The sequence below is a fragment of the Trichoderma camerunense genome, assembly GCF_050948025.1.
Source record: "Trichoderma camerunense strain CBS 138272 chromosome Unknown V8C40scaffold_3, whole genome shotgun sequence".
Taxonomy (NCBI): Eukaryota; Fungi; Ascomycota; class Sordariomycetes; order Hypocreales; family Hypocreaceae; genus Trichoderma; species Trichoderma camerunense.
Genome location: NW_028145367.1, coordinates 2,078,760 through 2,098,578, shown reverse-complemented (window position 1 = coordinate 2,098,578; position 19,819 = coordinate 2,078,760). Strand labels below are relative to the sequence as shown.

Genomic DNA, 19,819 nt, shown 5'->3' with positions numbered 1-19,819 from the left:
TTTGGCACCTGGATCATCTCGAAAGAACATACAACTTCACATGTCAGCCAAATATCAATGCTCAGTCGGCTACCCATCAATGTCAGCTCACTGGTATGGAACTCTAAGGTAAAGCGGTCTGAAGTGGCGAGATTTGGGTGGTGAGACCGGAGATCCTGGAAGGCAACCCATAAAGTACCGAGTACTTGCAGCGTCGCAAAATAACGGCTCGACCCCTGGACATCGCGACTGGACTGCTGCGAGCGCCAGCCTAAAAAAATACCTTAGCTGAGACAGCTCCTGGGCATCTCTTTGCTTCTTCATTGTGCTTGCTAGGCAATGAACGTTTCCCTTTCTTTTCCATCATCGCGACGCCTTCTTCCATAGTTCTGCGCCATGGCTGTGCTGCTCTGGGATGTCTCTGGTGCGCTGGCATTTCTATCGTTCCCCGGCTCATCTTTTCTCGTCAATGCCATATCATGGATTAGCGTGAGTGCTCTCCTAGATGCCTCCTTTTTTCTCGTCTCTCGTCGCTGACTTCCATGCATAGTTGGCCCTGGGCTTGTTTTTTATTGTTCCTTCTCTCCTTGCCGTCGTTTTCGATATTCTCTTATGGATCTGGAGAACGTTTACCCAAGCCCCAGATGGACGGGCCCCCGCCGCAGCCGGTTCGGCAGCAGCAATAGTCGCGGCAACAGCAGCAACAACAACAACAATTGGTTCCGAACATGGCGACCAGCGAGCGAGACGACGATAAACGATCATGACTTATAGCAATTGGTCTTTTTTTATTATCAGATACACATATGTCACATAGATATCTTGGATATGGTTCTAAGCGATTTGCGAAAGCACCTTGATGAGATCTCCCGTCACACCCATGGCCGTCACGTCTCCGCCGGCACCCGCGCCCTGGATAATCAGGGGATTGCTGCCATATCTCTCAGTATAGAAGCTGATGATGTTGTCACTGCCCTTGAGGGAGGCAATGGGGTGTGAGCGATCGAATTGCTCCAGTCCCACCTTGACCTGCTGGGTGGCCACGTCAATGCTGCCAACAAATCGAACAACTTTTCCAGCCTTCTCGGCAGCAGCTTTGGTGTCTTCCATCTGCTGATCAAAGGCAGGCAGCTTCTCAAGAAATTCATCTCCAGTCGAACAAGCCTCCAATTCCTTGGGAATAAGGCTCTGGACAGGGAAAGATGTGGGCGATTCGACAGGCAGACCTGCCAAGCGGGCCAAAATAGTCAACTTGCGAGCGACATCAAGGCCATTGAGGTCATCTCTAGGATCCGGCTCGGTATAGCCAAGTGCCTTTGCTTTCTTCACCTCCTCAGACCACTTGCCGCCCTGACCCTCGGTCGGTGCAAACGAATTGAAGAGGAACGACATGGTGCCGCTGAAGACACCCTCGATTTTGGTCACCTTATCTCCAGTATCGACCAGATCCTTTAACGTGGAGATGACTGGCAGACCAGCGCCGACCGAAGACTCGTGGTAGACCTTGGCGCCAGAGGTTGCGGCTGCCGTAAAGATATCCTGCCAGAGCTTGTATAAGCCAGAAAAGGCCTTCTTGTTAGGTGTCACGATGCTGAGACCCCGACTCAGGGCCAGGGGGTAAGCATCGGCGACGTCCTGAGAGCTCGTGTTGTCGACCAGGATCACCTTGGCGGGAGCGGAAGCCAGGTAGTCAATCACTTGCGGCAGAGGAGGAGGGGCCTGTGTGGACGCAGCGAGGCTTTCGGTGACGCCATCAAGGCTCACAGGGGAGTAATCGACGTTGTATAGGGCCTTGCGACTTGTCGAGATGTAGCAGAGGCTCAGCTTGGGAGACGGCCTGCGAGCGGCGAGTGCTTGCAGCTGAGAGAGGAAGCATTTGCCGACACCACCGGCGCCTAATGTATAATCATGAGTTAGTTTAGTCCATTGATAAGTAGCGCGCTGAATGAATGAATGCTCTCGGGAGTATGTACCAATGATGGCGATGTAAACCTGATTGACTGCAGCCATTTTGTCTTGTGGGTGAATAGATGCTGCGAAAATGCAGGTAGCTTGGATGGAAGATGATGGGTTTCGTTCCGATAGCGGGGTGATGGAATTTAGTAGTGGGGTTGCAGCTAACAGCTCTAAAACTTGGGTCGGCTTAACCTGTACCATTGTTTGATAAATGAGGTTTCCTATGCTATATGAGGTATGATATGCGTATCGATGAGTAAAAAAAAATCGATGTAATGTGTTTGGGTTATTCATAGTCTCTTTTCTTGTTTATCTTCCCATCACGGTATGCCACTACAGCACCTCTTCTATTAAGGTTGGCGTTACTAAATCATCAATAATGGATGATATGCTAGTGCCATAGATATATCTCGATGTACTTTTTCTTAGTGGGAAGCGTCGCAATATTAATTTCTCTATACTATGTGAAAATAAATGGAATAGATACGAATGATGCCGTACATCGAGAGGAGCAAAAAGACTGGAGAGTAAGGGATTTGGACCCCTGACCTTTTACAGACTTGCACTCAGACTGAACAAATGCAAAGCAAACGTGATACCCCTACACCAACTCCCCGAATCTTGAATTTGGCGAAATGCCAATTCGTTCAAGGAGTTTCAAGCAGTGGGCCGACCTAGAGATGGAATTTAGATCATCGGAACAAAAAGGTCGCTGAAAAAATATCGAGAGTCCAAGATGGATGAGATGCATGCTATGGTTTCGTTTGTGCGAGCAACCAGAAGGGTCATCAACAAAGACGCTTAGTCACCAGGACCCGTCATCTTTAATCAGTGACGTCCAGCTTCCCGGTAGCGCGACGGCGATAAGATCAATTTCTGGGCTTCATTGATCAATATCTGGAAATCAAACCATCCATTGTGGCCTCCACGGTATAAGACACCCTACCCGGCGCTCTACTCTGAAGAAGAATCCTTCATCTCTGGGGATTAAATACGGCCTTTAGAAGTGCATATACGAGAGCAGCGGACAAAGAAAATCGTATCTACGCCAGAGACATCACAGCATGCCTCAGGATCCGAATCTTTACGGCCAAAGGCCGCAAAAGCGAACAAAACGAGAGGCGTTATCGTCATCATTAGATTTTACTGCCCAGCTCACATCACTTATATCAAATGCAACCCCTCAAGGATCAACGTCAACGGGGTCTGGACGCGCAAGGCCGAAACAGTCAAAGGATGACATCTTCCGTGGTTCCAGCAAATCAAAAAAGACAATAACCAGCAGCAAGGAGCGAGATGCCAAATCAGAAAAGCTAGTACTTAAAGAAGTGACTGGGACAGAGGAGGAGACACAGGAACTCGAGCGCGCAAAGCGAAAGATGGAGAGCAAGGCACGGCTCTATGCCGCCATGAAGCGCGGAGACTACGTGCCCAAGGAGAATGAGGCGGCGCCGCTGGTGGACTTTGACCGCAAGTGGGCTGAAACGGTGGAAGGCCACGACGACTACGAGACCAGCTCAGATGAGGAAGATGCAAATGGCAGCGGCGGCGAGGAGATGGTGGAGTATGAAGACGAGTTTGGTCGTACACGGCGAGGCACGCGAGCCGACAAGGAAAAGATGGAACGTCGCATACGGCGAGGGCTGCTGGGCGCCGAGGAACTGGAGCGCATGTCAGCCCGGCCTAGTGCTCCCAGCAACCTCATCTACGGCGACGCGATTCAAGCAATGGCGTTTGCGCCGGATGATCCGGACAAGATGGCAGAGCTGGCGAGCAGGCGGGATAGGAGTGCTACGCCGCCCGAGATGAAGCACTACGATGCCGACAATGAGATTCGCACCAAGGGCGTTGGCTTCTACAAGTTCAGCAAGGACGAGGAAACGCGGACGAAGGAGATGCAGTCGCTGGAGGAGGAGAGGCTCAAGACCGAGGAACAGCGTAAGCAGCGCGAGGAACAGCGGGCTGCACGACGGCGCGAAATCGAACAGCGCCGACAGGATATGGGGGAGAGGCGGGCGAAGCGGCAGGCCGACAGCTTCCTGGACGGGCTGTAAGAGACGGGAGGAAGTCGGTCCTACGTGACCAAGGACAGAGGACACCTGGTTTCAATGGTAGCAGTGCTATGCAGTACTAGTAGTAGGACTAACACCTGATCCGGGGCACTTGTTATTACAGTCGAAGTGTGCTCTGTATTGTGATTTGATTGAGCGGCGCCACACATGGATTTGGTGTGTCCAAAAGTCCAATCGCTTGCCCAGCGCCAGCCCAGGCACCGCCAACGAGAAACTCGTAGCCCGAGACGATAGTGTTGAAAGCAGCGCGCCATCGCTTCAGCCACACGGGTCAGAACTCCATCGCGGGCTGGTAGCGGCAAGGAGGCTTTTTTTCTCTTCACTTTTTCTTCTTGTTCTTTCTGGTTTGAATATATTTCCCTCGTCCCGTTTAGCCACGGCGCTCAACTCGTTGATTGGCCGGGGCGGAGTTGGATGGGAGTGCGGACTACAAGAAAGAGCCAATGGAAAGACTTCATGGTGCCGGCGACGACGAGAAACAAGAAGGGCAGAAAACCAAGGACTTGAAAACTACGTGTAGCATGCAAGTCTATTCTAGTCCAAAGCAGGGAGGAAGCGCTAGGGAATGTGAGGCGTCTGGTCGTATTTTGTCGTATAACAAGACAACCAGGAACAAAGAGCATTCCGGCCACACAGTTGGCGGACGAGACAATCCATACGGAGTAATTTCAAACGAGGCCTTTTGCGGGCAGTTCTCCTTCTCCATGTGACGGCCTTCGTCTCCCCTTTGATAGACGTGTACTCCGTAATGTGTCGTCGTCACAGATTGCGTGCGCTCTGGGCCATTCAATGCGCGAGGCTGCAGGGCATGTGGCTCTCGGCCTCCGAAGGGCTGCATTTGGCACCAGCGGCATTTCCTCTTCCTCGTCCGGGGGTTGCACCGCGAAAGCAGGTTTTCACTGTGGCCTCGTGCTGCGTTGCGTTTCCCCCGAATGGCAGGCGAGCGTGGTTTTTTGGTATTCTGCTTACTCTTTTGAGACCTCAAGCGGGTAAGTTAATCTTACTGTGCTTGTCCAGATCCAAAGAGTAAGATGAGACATGAGCCTGCGCCTCAGCGCTGGGCATTCAGACGGGCTTTCCCCATGTCGCTATAAAATTGCAGCTGGATGCTGTCCGATCTTGGTATTAATAGCAGAATTCGTAATATGCAGAATAAGTATACATAGATCTAATAGTAATACGAGACGGGTTACGCGCGTTGAAGCTGAAACTATTGTGGTTTACGTGTTATCACGGGAAGCGAATCCCGCTGAGATCCGTCTGTCTGGTGCAGGCATTGTTAAGCATATGGACAGTATATATCTCACTGAGCTGGCATCGCAGCACCGTGTACCCGGCAAGGCCTCGTCCTGTATGGGGAAATTCGAGTAGGATTCGCGCTTGGCTTTGGAACTAGAGAACTAGCGAGAGACGGCATGAAAGATTGCTAATCCACCCAAAACACCAAAAAGCATTGAAACGATTTTAGCACAGACACTTAAGAATAAAGACTACTTTTTTCTTGTTTTCTTTGCTTGTTTTCTTTGCCCGCTTTCTGCATCAAGGGCGTCGATATCAAGTGTCGCATGTGAAATTGACGCTTACAATTGGAATCAATCTGAATCAATTAAAATGATTCCAATAACTATGAGTACGCAGTTCACAGTCCCAGCAAATGCCGGCAGCTGCATCGTGAAGGATGAGGCGTTGGATCGCACAGTACGGCCCCTCACTGTGAGGCTCTCGCTGCAATCAACTTGGATCGGCTGGGGAAGACTCAAAAGGCGCGGTGCCACCAACTGGGGCTGGCGCTGTTCCGGCCAGTCCAGAAGCGGCCTGGTGTCAAAAGTGTGAGTCACCGGCGGGGCCACGCCTTCTGGCAAGGGCGCCTGCCAATTGAGACAGCGCCTGCGACGTGCCTGTACTTGGTCGCCAGTGGTCCGCTCAGCGGGTGCCTAACAGCCTGGCAGGCAGCCTGGCGCCGTGCAGTGTTAGGGCTGCACAAGCCCCCAGTGCCCTCGCCTTGTACCACAGCCCGTGCCGCCCGGGTACGTACCCGCTGGTGTGCCCGCTACCAGAGTTGCTGCCTGAGAAATACATAACCGCCACGGCCACATTTTTTTCTGGTCTTTTTTTTCTTCTTTTCTCCTCCACCCCCAAGCATTCACATCACATACAATACACAAGCGTTAGAAGCCTCAGGCTGCCTTCAAGATGATCTAAACAAACCTCTCCCCGAGCGTTTCTCCCCCTTCCGTCAAAATTCAGTCCCAGGACATAAACAACATTCTCCCCACTCAACCTTCTCGTTCAGTTCACCATTCGGTCGATCTGAACTTCAGCACTGCTTTGAATAGCATCAGCACGAGTTCCTTCCTCACCGCCAACATTTCAGCTCAAGACTTCCCAGTCTTCACCACGGATTCCCAGTCAACATGGCTTCCCAACTCAGCTTCCGCCCTGCCGGCACCATCCGAGCACCTCTCCCTGAACCCCGTCGAGAATCCCCAGCAGGACTTTGTCTTGTTCGACAACCCTCAGCCTCGTCAACATAATAGGAGTATTCCATTACCTAGCCAACGTCGTCACTCTTGTCATACCCGTCGCGAGAAGCACGCTTCACACGCAGTCCAAAATCAACGAGTGGCCCAGATACTCCAGGCTATTGGGCACCCTTCACTGTCTACTGCATACGGCAATCGTTTATCGAATCAGTTTTACGCATCCTCTGCTCCATCTTCAACGGTTTCTTTGAATCGGTCTTCTCGCACTGCACGGCCACCAGTACCTTTATTTAATCAGAACACTGGTAACCAAAATCAAGCCGCCAAGATGATGAACGCTGCAGGTTTGTGCAACCCTTCTAATTCGTTTCAGCTTGATCACTCTCGCTTACACTCCCTAACAGACGTCGATTTGGACGACTTCACCTTTTTCGAAGGAGGTGCCTCCACGGCCTTCTCTTCTCCGGCAGTCGCTTCCAACTTTGACTTCAGCAGTGGCGCTTCCAGCGCTGCTTCTAATCTTGGCACTGTGTCTCCCCAAGACCTCCTGATTCAGGAGCCCTTCATGTCAGCGCCGAACTCAGCGGCGCTGACTGCCTTGACCTCTCCTTCGCTGTACAATGGCAGCCCTGAGTTTGATTCATATGATGTTTCTCCGAACTTTGGCAATGCCGAATTTGAGAACGGTCCTAGCGACGCCTGGTACTCACTGTTTCCTTCTGATGCAGGCAGCCAAGAGCTTGCTAACGCAAGCGAGTCGCCTGCTCAGAAGCCTTTGGAATCAGAGCCCATGTACCGATCATCATCTTCTGGCAGTGGCAGTGGCAGTGGTAGCGGTAGCGGCAGGAAGAAGTCGTCTGGATCCCCCACGGGTTCTACGCGACACTCTTCCGTCTCCGGTGTTAACTCTCGCCGACGAGACAAGCCCCTGCCTCCTATCATCGTAGAGGACGCCAATGACACCGTTGCCATGAAGCGAGCTCGCAATACCTTGGCTGCTCGAAAGTCGCGTGAGCGAAAGGCTCAGCGATTTGAAGAGCTGGAAGAGCGTATTGCGAAGCTGGAGGCAGAGCGTGATCACTGGAAGAGGATTGCACTGTCGCAATCTGGAGCATTGTCGGAGTGAAGAAGTAATCAAGACGGAAGTTGTTTCACTTTCCTTTTTCGCTATTAATGTTTGACTAAAAACGGTTCCGAGGGAAGATTGTATTTATTATTCGCAATGTTGCGCATCTGATACTACTAAAGTAGTTCTCATTTTCTTTTTCAGAGTGTAAATGTTACTATTTCATTTGAACTTCAGGTTCCTACCGCATTACTTGTGACCTCGTATATTGTTCATAGACGCCGGCATGATTTCTATCCTGGCAGCCATTTGCCAAGCGTACATGCGTTGCTGTGTATGATATAATTCCAAAAGCTACCAATCCACTTGTGACCAAGCTGGTCGGCACTGTATGATGTATTGCATGTTTTTGGAGAGGGTTCGTGCATGACTAAGATCTGATGTATGTCATGCCCTGCTGTTTGATTACATCTACACATTTGAACATGGAGTCGTGATATCGCAATCGGCACTCTTCATTCGTAGCCCACTTGGACCACATAAAGTGAAGCAAATAATAGAATTAACTGATAAAGATCACATTGCTCAAGCTCATTCGTCGAATACAAATTTTCTTAATTATTGTTCTAGGAAGAGCTCCCTGCTGAACTTGTTTATGGGTGTATCTCTAGGCTCGATATTTGACCCACGCCTCAAGAGCGACAGTCTCAAGATCTTTTCTGGGTACAAAGAATCATATCACGCTCGAATTATGGACTTCTCCGCCAGACGTTTGTAATATTGAGTTGAATTTTCCATAGCCCATGTAACCTATCTAGATACCTGCGTAACACCTTGTATATCCCTGCTTTGCAGGTGCCATCCTAGGCACCGCATCTCTGAGCCCGACCAGGTCACAAGATAAAGTACACGCACCCAGGCTTCACAAAAAACCTCAAAAAATCCCCGTCTACCATAAATTGAGCCGTAGCCATATTTACCCAAGCCGCAGCCAGCCAAACACGGGCAAACATGATGGCGAATTCCACGGGTGGGCTAGCCCTCCTAGATAAAGGACGAAGTATCGTCCCAAGAATTCCCGAACCATCTACATATCGATCCGAAGAGATGAATCTGGGTATGAATAAGATAGTAATCAAGACAAAGCTATAGGCCATGCTTGTAGGATATTCGTGGCCGGGGACAATGTCTGCGGGAGGGAACATGCGGAAGCTCGTCGATGGGTTGATGCCGAGTATCCAGAAGATGAGATTCTCAATCCAGAAACCAGGCATGGCGATGTAGCCTAGGATGCTGAAAAGGAGTCTTAAAAAAGCTTCAACTCGATCCTCCTCCATGTTTTTGCTGTTGCTAAGTGTAGCGAATTGGGAATGATTTGGGTAGATGGAAGGATTGAAGTTGGGCATCTTGCCTTGGTGCGGTACGGTTGCGATGATTGCTACTGTATTTAACCTTCATTCATGTGGTGGCCTAAGCTGCTCTATACACGCTCAATATACTTTTTTTTGGAAGCTTGAGAAAAAGTTAGTCCCCGATTGGTGTGAAGTATTGCAAAGAGAGGCGTCGACTTTGGGTTCTCCCTGGAGGGGTAGAACTCTGATTCCATGGAAATTCTGATATGTTCTACCTAGGGAATGACTATTTAGTGCTCTAATTCTGCAGTTAAGCATCCTTTGGCTAACGTTTAATAGTAATGTCAGTATCAGACACTAGAGGCAGATAACTAAAGTAGCAGATACTAAAGAAATATATCTATAGTGGCGGATACTAGAGGAATATAGCAATGGTAGCAGAAAGTAGTGATAGCAGCGGATACAGGGAACTGGGCTCTGGACATATAATAAAAAGAGATGGATACTATACCGTGTAGCAGTAATAAAGGGATTTCTCTCAGTTCCCGTTCCGATACTTGAACCCCAAATAGTCGCTAGGATACCGGATATATGTAGCCAACTTGAGATGTTGAAAAGTTACTCTTTCTAATTAGGAGTCTGTGAGGCTTCTTGACGAGCTTATTAGAACGTCATGGCTGATAGTACTGAGAGCACGGTCCACAGTTCGTTTCTGGCCTGGAGATCCATCGGTTCAGGGCTTCGAATATTGAAACTAACCGGCAGGGATCGCATATAAAATCAGCTTTTCATCCATAGCATGAACGCGCTTAATGTATGCATCTGTAACTTGGGATACCCGTTTGCCACCTAATATTACTACTATATGAGGCCGACATTACTGTGTTGACCTGGACTTACGGTGCTTTCGCAAGTTCTAAAACATGTCTTGGATCGGCATAGTGGAGGCCAAATTGTGCGACACTGCCTTGGACAAAACCACCCGAATAAGGGGGTAAAAGTTGCCGCCCCTCGGCTTCTTGGGGCTTTTCTCTGCCATTCATTTTGCGCTCGTGTTTATCTTGTATGTAACCCCCCCTGTCAATATCGGAATCTGGCTTCCCTCGGTTACACTGCCTATGCGCCTCTCTATCCAGCCCACAGATGACCTTTGCTTCGGAAGAAATCGATGAAAGGCTGTCTATGGTGGAACAGGGATAAAAAGCTGATCCTGGCCCGTCTTGGTTGAATCTTTGACAGACCTGTTCGCCTATTTTTGAGCTATTTGAGGCAATTTCGGACAGAGAGCCATTGGATCAAAGGCTGTGATCATGTCCGAGGAAATCGAGAAGCCCGTTGTCCAAGAGCAAGAGGACATTCGCGGTGTTCTTGGTGAGAAGAGTAGCAGTGTATGTGTTCTCCTATGCTTATGTACTTCTATTCTACTTGACAACATCGCTAGTATTTCCTTTCCTTTTTCATTACCCGACTATCTTACAGCACATACCTTGAGAAAATTGAATAACATCGCATTGCCTCATTAGTGCCACAATGATTCTAATGAGCCACCGCATGTCGTAGTCGAAGATCAAGTAGCAGAGCGGGATCTATACGTGACCGAAGACGACTTACTTGAAGCAAGAGAACTTGCGGCAACATACACGCTTGAGGAAGTGAGAGATGTATGGGACTTCTCATCTATACCAGCCTATTTAACGTGAGATTGACTTGACTCTGCTTGATTAGCTCCTCAGCACCTTTTACCGGCTTCATAAGAGAGATCCCAACTTCCCTTTGGATGTCATTGAGAAAATTGAAGCTTTTCTTCGTAAGTTACCACTACCTCTCGAAGACTTGAATCCGAAAACTCACCTCATCTTCTCACTCGCGGCGTCTAGGTAATGATGACATTTTTGGACACCCTGAAAAATACGAGCAGCAAATCTCCGAAATGAAGATTCAAGCTGCTCTCATCATCACCAACAGCCCCTACGCTGAAGTCCGAAGCGTTGTTTCCCCCCACGATGACCCCACGATGCCATGTTCGACTATCCGGGCCTGGTTCTTGGGAATTCTGTTCTCCGGTGGTATCGCTTTCATCAACAGCTTCTTTGGCGTTCGTCTGCCTGCCATTTACGTCACGTCCAACGTCCCTCAACTATTGGCGTATCCCCTGGGGAAGCTGTTGGAATGGCTTCTACCTGACGTGGGCATCACGCTGTTTGGAGTGCGGCATAGCTTGAACCCTGGCCCTTTCAATAAGAAAGAGCACATGCTCATCACATTGATGGCGAGTATTGCAAAGAGCACACCGTACACGAACAACGTCATCTTGGCCCAAGTTCTCCCGCAGTACTTCAACCAGCCCTGGGCACTCAATTTTGGCTACCAACTTTTGATTGCTCTATCGAGCAACTTCATTGGCTACAGTCTTGCTGGGATTTGCCGGAGGTTCCTGGTTTACCCATCGTATTGTGTATGGCCGCAGGCTCTTGTTACTATTGCCCTGAACAGTGCTTTCCACACCGAAGGGAATGTCCCGGCCTTGGGTCCCTTCGGTATAATCTGGAGCATGTCAAGATTCAGATTCTTCCTCTATGCTTTTGTGTTCATGTTTGTATACTTTCGGTTCCCCAACTACATCTTCGGAGCCCTTGGGATTTTTAGCTGGATGACTTGGATCGCTCCGAGTAATGCTAGTTTGAATCACATCACGGGCGCGGTCAACGGCCTTGGCCTCAACCCCTTGTCTACCTTTGACTGGAACGTCTTCACATATGCAATCGACCCCCTTATGGCGCCGTTCTTTAGTACTTTCAACCTGTTTATCGGCATGTTCTTGGGCATGTTCATCATCATCGCAATATATTATACAAACACCTATAACACTGCTTATCTACCAATCAACTCCAATGAGCCATACGATCACTATGGCAAGCGCTATAACGTTACTTCCATCCTCGACAGCCGTGGAATAATCGACAATGAAAAGTATCAAGCATACTCTCAGCCATACCTTTCCGCCGGGTATGTCACATACTACATGTTCAGCTTTAGCACTTACAGCGCCGCTTTGGCATATGGGTTTCTCTACCACCGATTGGAGATTATGATAGGATTCAGAGACCTTGTCAACAGCTTCCGCCCTTCTAAAAAGGCCGAAATTGAAAAGGGCCAGGTCCTTGACGTGCACAACCGTCTGATGAGAAAGTACCGGGAAGTTCCAGAGTGGTGGTATATGATTGTTCTTGTTCTCTCGGTTGCTCTTGGTTGTACGGCAATTGCTCACTGGCCAACATACACAAGTCCTGGCGTTGTCTTTTATGGCATCGGTCTCTGTTTGGCCTTCATGGTCCCTACTGGGATTATTTACGCCATGACTGGTATTGAGACGATGTTGGATATACTGGCCGAGTTGATCGGCGGATCGTTTGTGCAAGGCAACGCGCTCGCCCTGTGTTTTTTCAAGACATACGGCTTCGTCACCTGCTCTCACGCTTTATCATTTAGTATCGACCTCAAGATAGCCCATTACGTCAAGATCCCGCCTCGGTTCACCTTCTTTGCGCAGATGGTACCAACCCTAGTCTCGACGTTTGTCAGCGTCGGCATAGTTTCATACCAAGTCCACCTCAAGGATATTTGTACTGAGAACGCTCTATTCAAGTTCACATGTCCCAACCAAACCTCATTCTTCACTGGTGTCACTCTCTGGGGCGCCGTAGGGCCCAAAAGGCTCTGGGGTGTGGGCGGCCAATACGCAGCCACTCTTGTCGGATTCCCCCTTGGCATTGCCGTTGTGGTGATATTCTGGGTCCTCGGGAAGTATTTCCCCAAGAACCGCGTGCTTCGCAGCACGCATCCCGTCGCGCTGTTGAATGGAGGCATGTACTGGGCCCCGTATAATCTTTGCTATATCTGGCCCGCTGTGCCTGTTGCGTTTTTGTCCTGGATTTATATCAAGAAGCGATTCTTGACTCTGTGGTCCAAGGTAGGTAACAAACTACCTAACATACTCACCTTGGTACATCGTCAAGCTCGCTAACAATCCACCTCTTTTTGTAGTACAACTTTGTTCTGTCTGCCGCCTTCTCTGCCGGCATCGCCATCTCGGCCATTATCCAATTCTTTGCTCTCACATACCGGGGCATCACCTTGGACTGGTGGGGTAATGACGTGGTTAACATGGGATGCGAAGGCACCACCTGTCCTCTCAAGAAGCTACCCGAGGGAGAGTTCTTTGGGCCTGCACCTGGTCATTACAACTGAGCTATCGTGCCTTTTTGAAGAGGAGGGGGAAGGCTGTTAACTTGCTTACTTGTCTAATATGTAGTATATACCCAGCTCTTTATATCTGCTGCTGTTATTAGTTTCTGCTACTAACAGTACTTTATTCTATCATCTATTACCATCTGCTACTATTGCTAAATTTTTCTACTATTCGCTGCTAGGCTACCTACAATCCTCTTGTTTCTGATATTGTCACTCGTCATTTATCTGGCTTTGACCTTGAGACTCAGAATGCTGGATAGCAAACTTGGGGTGCTGGATAATCTTATTTATGGAGTACAGTTTGACGCCCTTAGTAGCCATCATATCCGCAATATTCAAGTTGGAACGGCCATGCTACAGGACAGCCCGGATAAAATCCCCCACCATCGGGTTGGACACTCGCCATTGTTTGTCTGCCTTTTACTCTGCTGAATTCTCATGAGAATAGCTATGCAAGCCTGCCAAACCATCACCAGGCCCGGCATCTGCCGAGGTTCCCCAACCAGGGGCTGACATGCATGATACGCCTAGTGTTTGGAGCAATTAGACAGACCCTCAATGACTCGCCACTAACAGGCCAGAAAAAATCCCGAAGTTACATGGTGTAATTACGGCTTGCAGGCTTTCCTTGAACACAGCCAACATGCTGATTTCGCAGCTGAATTACACGTTTAAGCATAGCACTGCATGCAAATAACCTTGTTTTTACTCTTCGGCGTATCAATGTCCCGCCAGGTCTCTTGAATATTTATCACAGTTTACTTTTGGACGGGCGCTTAGCAGCGTGAGTTGTGCTAGCTTCGGGTTTCGGTCTCATCGCTACTCCACTCACGATTCTACAAGTTTTTCACTCTTCTCGTATAATGCCTATTATGGCATAACAGTTCCTAGAGCACCGAGTTAATGCGCGTTCATGGCCATATTTGAATCGCAATGTCAGTTGGAGAGGAGCCAAAGAGCAGGCAGCAAGACGCGGTAATGGTCGGACCGCGTCCTGTCAAGCAATAGCGCCGTGACACGTCCAGCTTAGAAAAGGGGGACAAAGTCATGACACTGCACTGTAGGTGTTCGCAAAACCGGTAATATCAAGTCATCCAGGAGAAGAATATCCTCGTACCAAATCAGGCAGAAGGGAGGCCATTTTCGAGGTCCCTAAGCCCAAACGTCCACTGATTCCAGGGCCCCGTGGCTCGGCGATTGCCTGAACGGGCTCGACTTGGTGGCTCCAGTTTGTCCGTCGCCTCCGGTCCAAGATGAGACGCCGCTAAACGGTGCGTAGCCCAGGCCTTGGGTTTGGTTAAAAAAGAGCGCCGTCGCCGTTTGGGGATCGCGCTTCTTGATTTTTGCCAGACAACTCCCTCGTTGCCAGTCGCTCGCTCAAACTTCAAGATCGCTCCAGTGATCGTCCATTCTTTCGTTTGCCGCTAAAAGCTAGGCCATTGAATCCATTGTCAATCAGACTCATTTCACTTGAAATTCAATCTTCAAAGTCCCACCATGGCTGTTCGATCTCTCGTCGCGACTCTCCTTTTGGCCTCTTCGGCCTTGGCCAAGACTGACCTTGCCGGCTGCACTTACACCGACGTCGTCGTCATGCCCACTGACCGTCCCGCCTACGATGCCTATGCCAGCCGCATCTGGTACGTTCCCGGCACCGGCGAGCTCTGCGACTTCCTGGACTGCGGTGGCGGCCGAGCTCCCCCCAAGACGAACGTCCCCGGCTGCCCTCTGTACTCTGGCACCGAGACCTACTCGCCCAGCTACCTCAACCTCCAGACCAAGGCTGCTGCTGGTAGTGAGGGTGAGGCCACAGCCACTGGCTCATCTGGTGCCACAACCACCGGCGAGTCTCAGGTGACGACCAAGGCTACCATCGCTCCGTCCACGACCTTGGAGACTTCCGTGTCCAAGACTGCCTCCGAGACCGACTCGGCCGCCCAGACCACCGCGGCCCCCTCAACCACGGCTGTTGTCCCTCCCGTTAAGTCGAGCGCAAGCTCATCCGCAGTGACCGCTTCTCAGGGACTGCCTGGACGTAACGGCACTTCCACCGGCGCTCACCCCACCAGCACCTTCACCACCAACGGCGCCGCTCCCACTGCTGTCGCCATCCTTGGCTCATGCCTGATTGCTGGTGTTGCGGCCTGTGTTGGTATGCTGTAAAGAGGTGGCGTGTGTTGATAACTTGTGAAGGAAATCCTATCACAAGTGCCAATTCATGTAGAGAGGAAGGAGATGTAGGTAGAGATGGGATTCAATATTCAAGGAAACCCTTTGTGGGGATGATTTTTGACAATTTCTGCCTTGCCATTTGGAAATGATGCCAATGTGAATGTGCATAAGTGGTGTATCGACGTAAATATGCATATCCATGTAATTGTATGCCTGTGAATAAATTCAGCGTCATGCAAGGGGTGATGTTTGATTCCGCTGTTGACGCAAGTACTCTCGTAAGAGAACAGTATTGAATCAACCCGGAATTATGGCCAAGCCGAGACATTATGTAAGACATCCATCATACGTCCCTAATGCGGCTAGACCCATCACACCCAGCCAGATGAGATCTCCCTTTGAATCTCCGTCGCTGCTTCATCTGCTAAACCCCAAAGAGGCGCTTGCCGTGCAAACCATCCGAGGCGGTGATTGTTAGGCGCTGCGGAAAGCCATGCCGTCATACATGCGGTCGGAAAAGAGAGGCGCATATTCCCGATTAAAGGGGGGAGAGAAACGCCCGTTTGTTGTTATCGCACGCGCTGGGTTGTGTCGTACGAAATAACAGCCACAGCATGCAGTGCACGGTAGCGAGTCCAGGCACCGCGCAGCCTCAGCTCAGCTCTCTCACCGACCATCTCAGCCCTGACGGGAGCAAGGACCTGCCAGGACAAGTGATTGAGAAAGATGCAGGACGAAAGGGATGAAAGGGCGATGGGGTACCTGGATGATACGATATTCAAAGACCCGCGCGGGCCATCTTTTCAACTCCGAGGCTTCTCGAGCAAACATGCAAACATGCAGCCCGTTTCTGCGACATCTTATCGACGCGATAGGTTCCCTTGCAACAGCCAGATGCATCCTTAGCCTCTCATTTTCTACCGTTAATCGCCCCTTCCGGTATCTATTCAGTGGTGTCCACCCATGCCGTCAGACCGGTTCGGTAACGCGGTGAAACCCCACACTCCAGCCGGCGTCATCCGCCACTTGCACCCCAAAAGTCCACGACTTGCTTGGAGCTTTGTGCTGCCAACGACACACCACGAGTATGTAATGATTGCCTAACAGTTACCTTGTCAGGAAATCATGGCGGCCATGCTGGCGGCGATTGGAGATGATGGCGCGCGATCTTGTCACGCCCTGGGTTTTCGCGAGGCCAGCAAGTGCCGGGCTTTACCAATGGATGGTCCGCTGGCTCATGCTTGCATTGCCTTTCCATCCGGGGGGAGGCGGTGTCCATGTGCTGGCTACCTAGCCAAGTAAATCGGAGAATATAGAAGACGAGAAGAAGACGAGAAGGGCTGTTAAATCGTAGCATTACTGCATGATATGTTATCTGTCCTCCATCGGCCGGAGCAACAACAGCATCACTGGCATAAGAATCCGGAACCGCCGCGACCTTCCTCATCCGACCCCGTGCGACCCGCTTCTCCGCCGTTTGACTGGATTTGCATATTGTCCTGAGCATCAAAAGGCGATCGCCAGCCAGTAGGGCCAGGCCCACGCCAAACACGCATCCAATAGGCCCAGAGCCGCTGGCGCGAAGTAGTAAGAGTAAGTGCCTGCGTGCGTTGCGTGCGCCGCTGCGCACCTGACCCTGTTCGTTGGGCGTTCCCATTCAATATAACACCTCCGCAAAAGAGACAACAACTTCAATGGATAACGTAAAGTTCCCAGAATGACACCCTAGTCCGTCGCTTTAGGAGCCGTAGCTAACCGTGCTAGTAAACGCCACAGGATTGGCCCATGATGGAGGTAGCACGTAGTCGTATGGGCCATGGACTTTCTCCCCCGTGTTTCTAATCTTGGCCATCTATCTAGGTTGCTGTGCTGGGGTAGGGGAGAATAAAAGAAGCAGGGCGGAAGGCGGGAAGATGGGGAACCAAGCGCCAGGGGGGACCATTGAGAAGAAGCAAGGATGAACCGGGGGTCAAACTCTCGTCCGCAAAAGTAAACATATATCGTACTACTCCTCCCTTCTCTCCTCCACTTCGACACCCAAACCATTTGTACTCTTTTGTAGAAGAAAAGAAACAGAAAAAAGAACAAGTATCTATACATAAAAATAACCCAGCACATCATATCCAAGAAAGCAAAAAAGACACACACACAAGACAGCAACTATGGGCTCTCTCGTTTCCACAATGGGTTCCAAATCCTCAAAGAGCACAAAGACCACCAACCCCGAGGGCGAGCCGCGGTACTGGTTCCGCGACAACTTCTTCCTCACAAACGATAAGAAATATCTCGAGCCCCAGGCCGTCAACGCCGTCTTTGAATCAGACCTCATGTGGTGGAACGATCCGCTGCCGGAGCAGCAGATGCGCAAGATGCTGTCCAATTGCATGACGATGAGCATATACCACGTACCCGAGTCGGAGAAGCAGATGCAGAGTTTGTCGCCCTCCATTCCTGTCGAATATTCAAGCTAATTCAGACGTAAATAGACAACGGAGCTCCCCGGAGACCATACGGGTCCAATGTCAAACTCGTCGGCCTCGCCCGTGTCGTAACTGACTACGTCACATTCGCCTACCTCACCGACGTCTTCATCATCGAGGAGTTCCAGCGACGCGGCCTCGCCAGCTGGATGATGCAAGGGCTCAAGGAAATCGTCGACGAGTGGCCCAACCTGCGAGGCCTCGTCCTCATGACGCACGACCAATCCGCCGCGAAGATGTACCAGCGCGAGCTGAAGGCCCTCGACTGGGACCAAGGCCCATCCGCTGGCTTGGTGCTGTTGGAGATGCCGGGCGGGGGGGTCAAGGATATCCCAGAGGATCACAAATGAAGACTGGCGCCGCTTACTTTTGTCTTGTCTTATCTCCCTTTTTTTCTTTATTGTCGCATGTTTCAGCATTGCATAGTCTCGTTCGACGCTCATCGACGAGGCACGGTTAGCTTTTTTGCATCTTGGGTTTCTTGGACATTATTGATGTTTTTTCTTTCTTTTTCTCTTTTATACCTACCATTTATGTCTCTACCTGGTAGTTTTAGATATGGCAGCCCGCATCTCGAGAGCTCTCTTGTATGGCGGAGCAATAGGAGGCTGCACGGGGTCCAGCGAGACATAGTCTTCAGGCAGCTGGTAGGAAGCGTCGGAGTCAAAAGCTGATAGATCGCCACAAGCGATAAAAGGTGCAATCCATCTTGACTCATTGACCTTATCGTTGCCCCCCGTCTCGTCGTAAACTTCCACCTCTGTGATTCCGCCCTCGCGTGATGTCGTTGGCGCTGATTTGACGCTGAAGTCCCATGTCCCCTTGCTTGACTGCATGGTTGCTTCAGCGACAATGGGTAGCTGCATATCCCGCTCCTTGACCAGCCTATCCAGTCGCTGTCCTACCCCGAGGGGCTCCTCCAGGCTTGCATGGAAACCCGCCGGCGGCCGGAAATTCAGGCACACGATGAACGCTTCGACACTGCTCGCTCTACTACTCCTTGGCTTCGCCACAATGACCTTTTCGAAGAATATCTTGAGTTGCGCGTATAGAATGTCCACGTTTCTACCCCGGAAGATCTTGGCGACGAACTTGCCGCCCGGTTTCAGAACGCAAAGCGCAAGGTTGAGCGCTGCGAAGAGAAGCTGTGATTGGACGTAGATGTCGAGGTCATGCAGGCCCGTGACGTCGGGGGCGCCATCGCTAAGAACGAGGTCGACGGGGTGCTGGGCCTGTGTTCCCGCTGCTGTTGCGGAATCGTAGGATGGGTCGAGGGCAGAGAGGAGGAGAGGAACGGTGGCGGGATGCGTAATGTCTGCTCTAAGAGTTGTGATGCCCGCGAGGGGAGAAATAGGCTGGAGATCGATAGACACGATCTTGACGTCTGGGTTGGCTGCTGCTGTCGTCGCTTCGGCTCCGGTTTGCGCTGCGGACAAGCTCGTCTCTTTTTCTATAGCCGCCTTCTGTTCGGGTGTGAAGGCCTCGGGGAAGACGCCGAGCATCTGCTGGCGGACCTTGGCGTCGCGATCTTGCCATGCCGAGCGGCCAAACTTCTCGCCCTTAATGAGCACGCGCGAAAGGACTTGGGACCAGGAGCCCGGGGCGGCGCAAAGATCGACGACGCGGGAGACGTTTGAGAAGAGGTCAAATTCTATGATAAGAGACATGATTTAGCGACAAGGCATATACAATTGGGCATCTCGCACTCCTTAAGATGGAGGGATCGAGGGGCAGTACCTTCGTCAAGCTGGAGAAGCTTGAATGCACTTCTTGCGCGCCATCCTTGCTCTTTGGCGAGCCGGTAGTAGGCGTCACGTTTGTCTTTTGAGGATTTACCCATTACAAATAGATGTAGTATTTCCCCCTTCTTTTATGCGGCTGAGGAGAGTATGTGATGTTGTTAGAGGATTTCTACTAATGCAGACGAGATATTGGATGTGCAACTTTTTTTCTGCCCCGCGATGTCACTTTTTGGTGGCTCTGCTGCAGTGCATGTACCTTTGTGGCA

General features: G+C 50.6%; 9 protein-coding genes and 1 non-coding gene across 10 annotated transcripts; 7 read left to right on the top strand and 3 right to left on the bottom strand.

Moving 5' to 3' along the window:
• The first annotated feature begins 244 nt into the window (after positions 1 to 244).
• Positions 245 to 775, top strand: V8C40DRAFT_149555 (uncharacterized protein). Its single transcript, XM_083211285.1, has 2 exons — positions 245 to 468; positions 530 to 775. Exons 1-2 carry the CDS (start codon positions 376 to 378, stop codon positions 734 to 736), a joined length of 300 nt encoding a protein of 99 aa, XP_083077333.1. The 5' UTR covers positions 245 to 375; the 3' UTR covers positions 737 to 775.
• Positions 748 to 2,033, bottom strand: V8C40DRAFT_236561 (homoserine dehydrogenase-domain-containing protein). Its single transcript, XM_083214069.1, has 2 exons — positions 1,953 to 2,033; positions 748 to 1,874 (listed from the first exon to the last, which is right to left on the bottom strand). The coding sequence occupies exons 1-2, from the start codon at positions 1,987 to 1,989 to the stop codon at positions 814 to 816; spliced, it is 1,098 nt and encodes a 365-aa protein (XP_083077332.1). The 5' UTR covers positions 1,990 to 2,033; the 3' UTR covers positions 748 to 813.
• A 423-nt stretch (positions 2,034 to 2,456) lies between these two features.
• Positions 2,457 to 2,551, bottom strand: V8C40DRAFT_t50. The gene has a single exon. It is a non-coding gene; the product is annotated as a tRNA-Ala (tRNA).
• Positions 2,552 to 2,790: 239 nt separating this feature from the next.
• On the top strand, positions 2,791 to 4,107 carry V8C40DRAFT_236559 (CCDC174 family protein). The gene has a single exon (XM_083214068.1). The coding sequence runs from the start codon at positions 3,000 to 3,002 to the stop codon at positions 3,987 to 3,989; it is 990 nt and encodes a 329-aa protein (XP_083077331.1). The 5' UTR covers positions 2,791 to 2,999; the 3' UTR covers positions 3,990 to 4,107.
• A 658-nt stretch (positions 4,108 to 4,765) lies between these two features.
• V8C40DRAFT_236556 (uncharacterized protein) lies at positions 4,766 to 5,266 on the top strand. The gene has a single exon (XM_083214067.1). It carries the CDS (start codon positions 4,816 to 4,818, stop codon positions 5,035 to 5,037), a length of 222 nt encoding a protein of 73 aa, XP_083077330.1. The 5' UTR covers positions 4,766 to 4,815; the 3' UTR covers positions 5,038 to 5,266.
• Positions 5,267 to 6,141: 875 nt separating this feature from the next.
• On the top strand, positions 6,142 to 7,764 carry V8C40DRAFT_236553 (bZIP transcription factor). Its single transcript, XM_083214066.1, has 2 exons — positions 6,142 to 6,834; positions 6,895 to 7,764. Exons 1-2 carry the CDS (start codon positions 6,819 to 6,821, stop codon positions 7,614 to 7,616), a joined length of 738 nt encoding a protein of 245 aa, XP_083077329.1. The 5' UTR covers positions 6,142 to 6,818; the 3' UTR covers positions 7,617 to 7,764.
• Positions 7,765 to 10,218: 2,454 nt separating this feature from the next.
• Positions 10,219 to 13,156, top strand: V8C40DRAFT_284537 (OPT oligopeptide transporter protein-domain-containing protein; the record flags this gene model as incomplete). The annotated part of the gene is made up of 6 exons (XM_083222161.1): positions 10,219 to 10,296; positions 10,432 to 10,569; positions 10,634 to 10,715; positions 10,786 to 10,948; positions 10,994 to 12,878; positions 12,953 to 13,156. 6 exons carry the CDS (start codon positions 10,219 to 10,221, stop codon positions 13,154 to 13,156), a joined length of 2,550 nt encoding a protein of 849 aa, XP_083077328.1.
• Positions 13,157 to 14,450: 1,294 nt separating this feature from the next.
• V8C40DRAFT_236549 (uncharacterized protein) lies at positions 14,451 to 15,565 on the top strand. Its single transcript, XM_083214065.1, has one exon. The coding sequence runs from the start codon at positions 14,657 to 14,659 to the stop codon at positions 15,320 to 15,322; it is 666 nt and encodes a 221-aa protein (XP_083077327.1). The 5' UTR covers positions 14,451 to 14,656; the 3' UTR covers positions 15,323 to 15,565.
• Positions 15,566 to 17,514: 1,949 nt separating this feature from the next.
• Positions 17,515 to 18,161, top strand: V8C40DRAFT_262807 (putative GNAT family N-acetyltransferase; the record flags this gene model as incomplete). Its single annotated transcript, XM_083219397.1, has 2 exons — positions 17,515 to 17,764; positions 17,818 to 18,161. 2 exons carry the CDS (start codon positions 17,515 to 17,517, stop codon positions 18,159 to 18,161), a joined length of 594 nt encoding a protein of 197 aa, XP_083077326.1.
• Positions 17,627 to 19,763, bottom strand: V8C40DRAFT_236541 (FtsJ-like methyltransferase domain-containing protein). The gene is made up of 2 exons (XM_083214064.1): positions 19,549 to 19,763; positions 17,627 to 19,462 (listed from the first exon to the last, which is right to left on the bottom strand). Exons 1-2 carry the CDS (start codon positions 19,649 to 19,651, stop codon positions 18,351 to 18,353), a joined length of 1,215 nt encoding a protein of 404 aa, XP_083077325.1. The 5' UTR covers positions 19,652 to 19,763; the 3' UTR covers positions 17,627 to 18,350.
• Between the last annotated feature and the right edge of the window lie 56 nt (positions 19,764 to 19,819).

What these genes read in the sequence shown, in the direction of transcription:
- V8C40DRAFT_149555 (XM_083211285.1), top strand. Translation starts at nt 376, where the DNA reads ATGGCTGTGCTGCTCTGGGATGTCTCTGGTGCGCTGGCATTTCTATCG. An exon ending in ATGCCATATCATGGATTAGC is followed by an intron (nt 469 to 529) that starts GTGAGTGCTCTC and finishes TTCCATGCATAG; the next exon opens with TTGGCCCTGGGCTTGTTTTT.
- V8C40DRAFT_236561 (XM_083214069.1), bottom strand. Translation starts at nt 1,989, where the DNA reads ATGGCTGCAGTCAATCAGGTTTACATCGCCATCATTG. An exon ending in GGTTTACATCGCCATCATTG is followed by an intron (nt 1,875 to 1,952) that starts GTACATACTCCC and finishes ATTATACATTAG; the next exon opens with GCGCCGGTGGTGTCGGCAAA.
- V8C40DRAFT_236559 (XM_083214068.1), top strand. Translation starts at nt 3,000, where the DNA reads ATGCCTCAGGATCCGAATCTTTACGGCCAAAGGCCGCAAAAGCGAACA.
- V8C40DRAFT_236556 (XM_083214067.1), top strand. Translation starts at nt 4,816, where the DNA reads ATGTGGCTCTCGGCCTCCGAAGGGCTGCATTTGGCACCAGCGGCATTT.
- V8C40DRAFT_236549 (XM_083214065.1), top strand. Translation starts at nt 14,657, where the DNA reads ATGGCTGTTCGATCTCTCGTCGCGACTCTCCTTTTGGCCTCTTCGGCC.
- V8C40DRAFT_236541 (XM_083214064.1), bottom strand. Translation starts at nt 19,651, where the DNA reads ATGGGTAAATCCTCAAAAGACAAACGTGACGCCTACTACCGGCTCGCC. An exon ending in GCTTCTCCAGCTTGACGAAG is followed by an intron (nt 19,463 to 19,548) that starts GTACTGCCCCTC and finishes CTCTTATCATAG; the next exon opens with AATTTGACCTCTTCTCAAAC.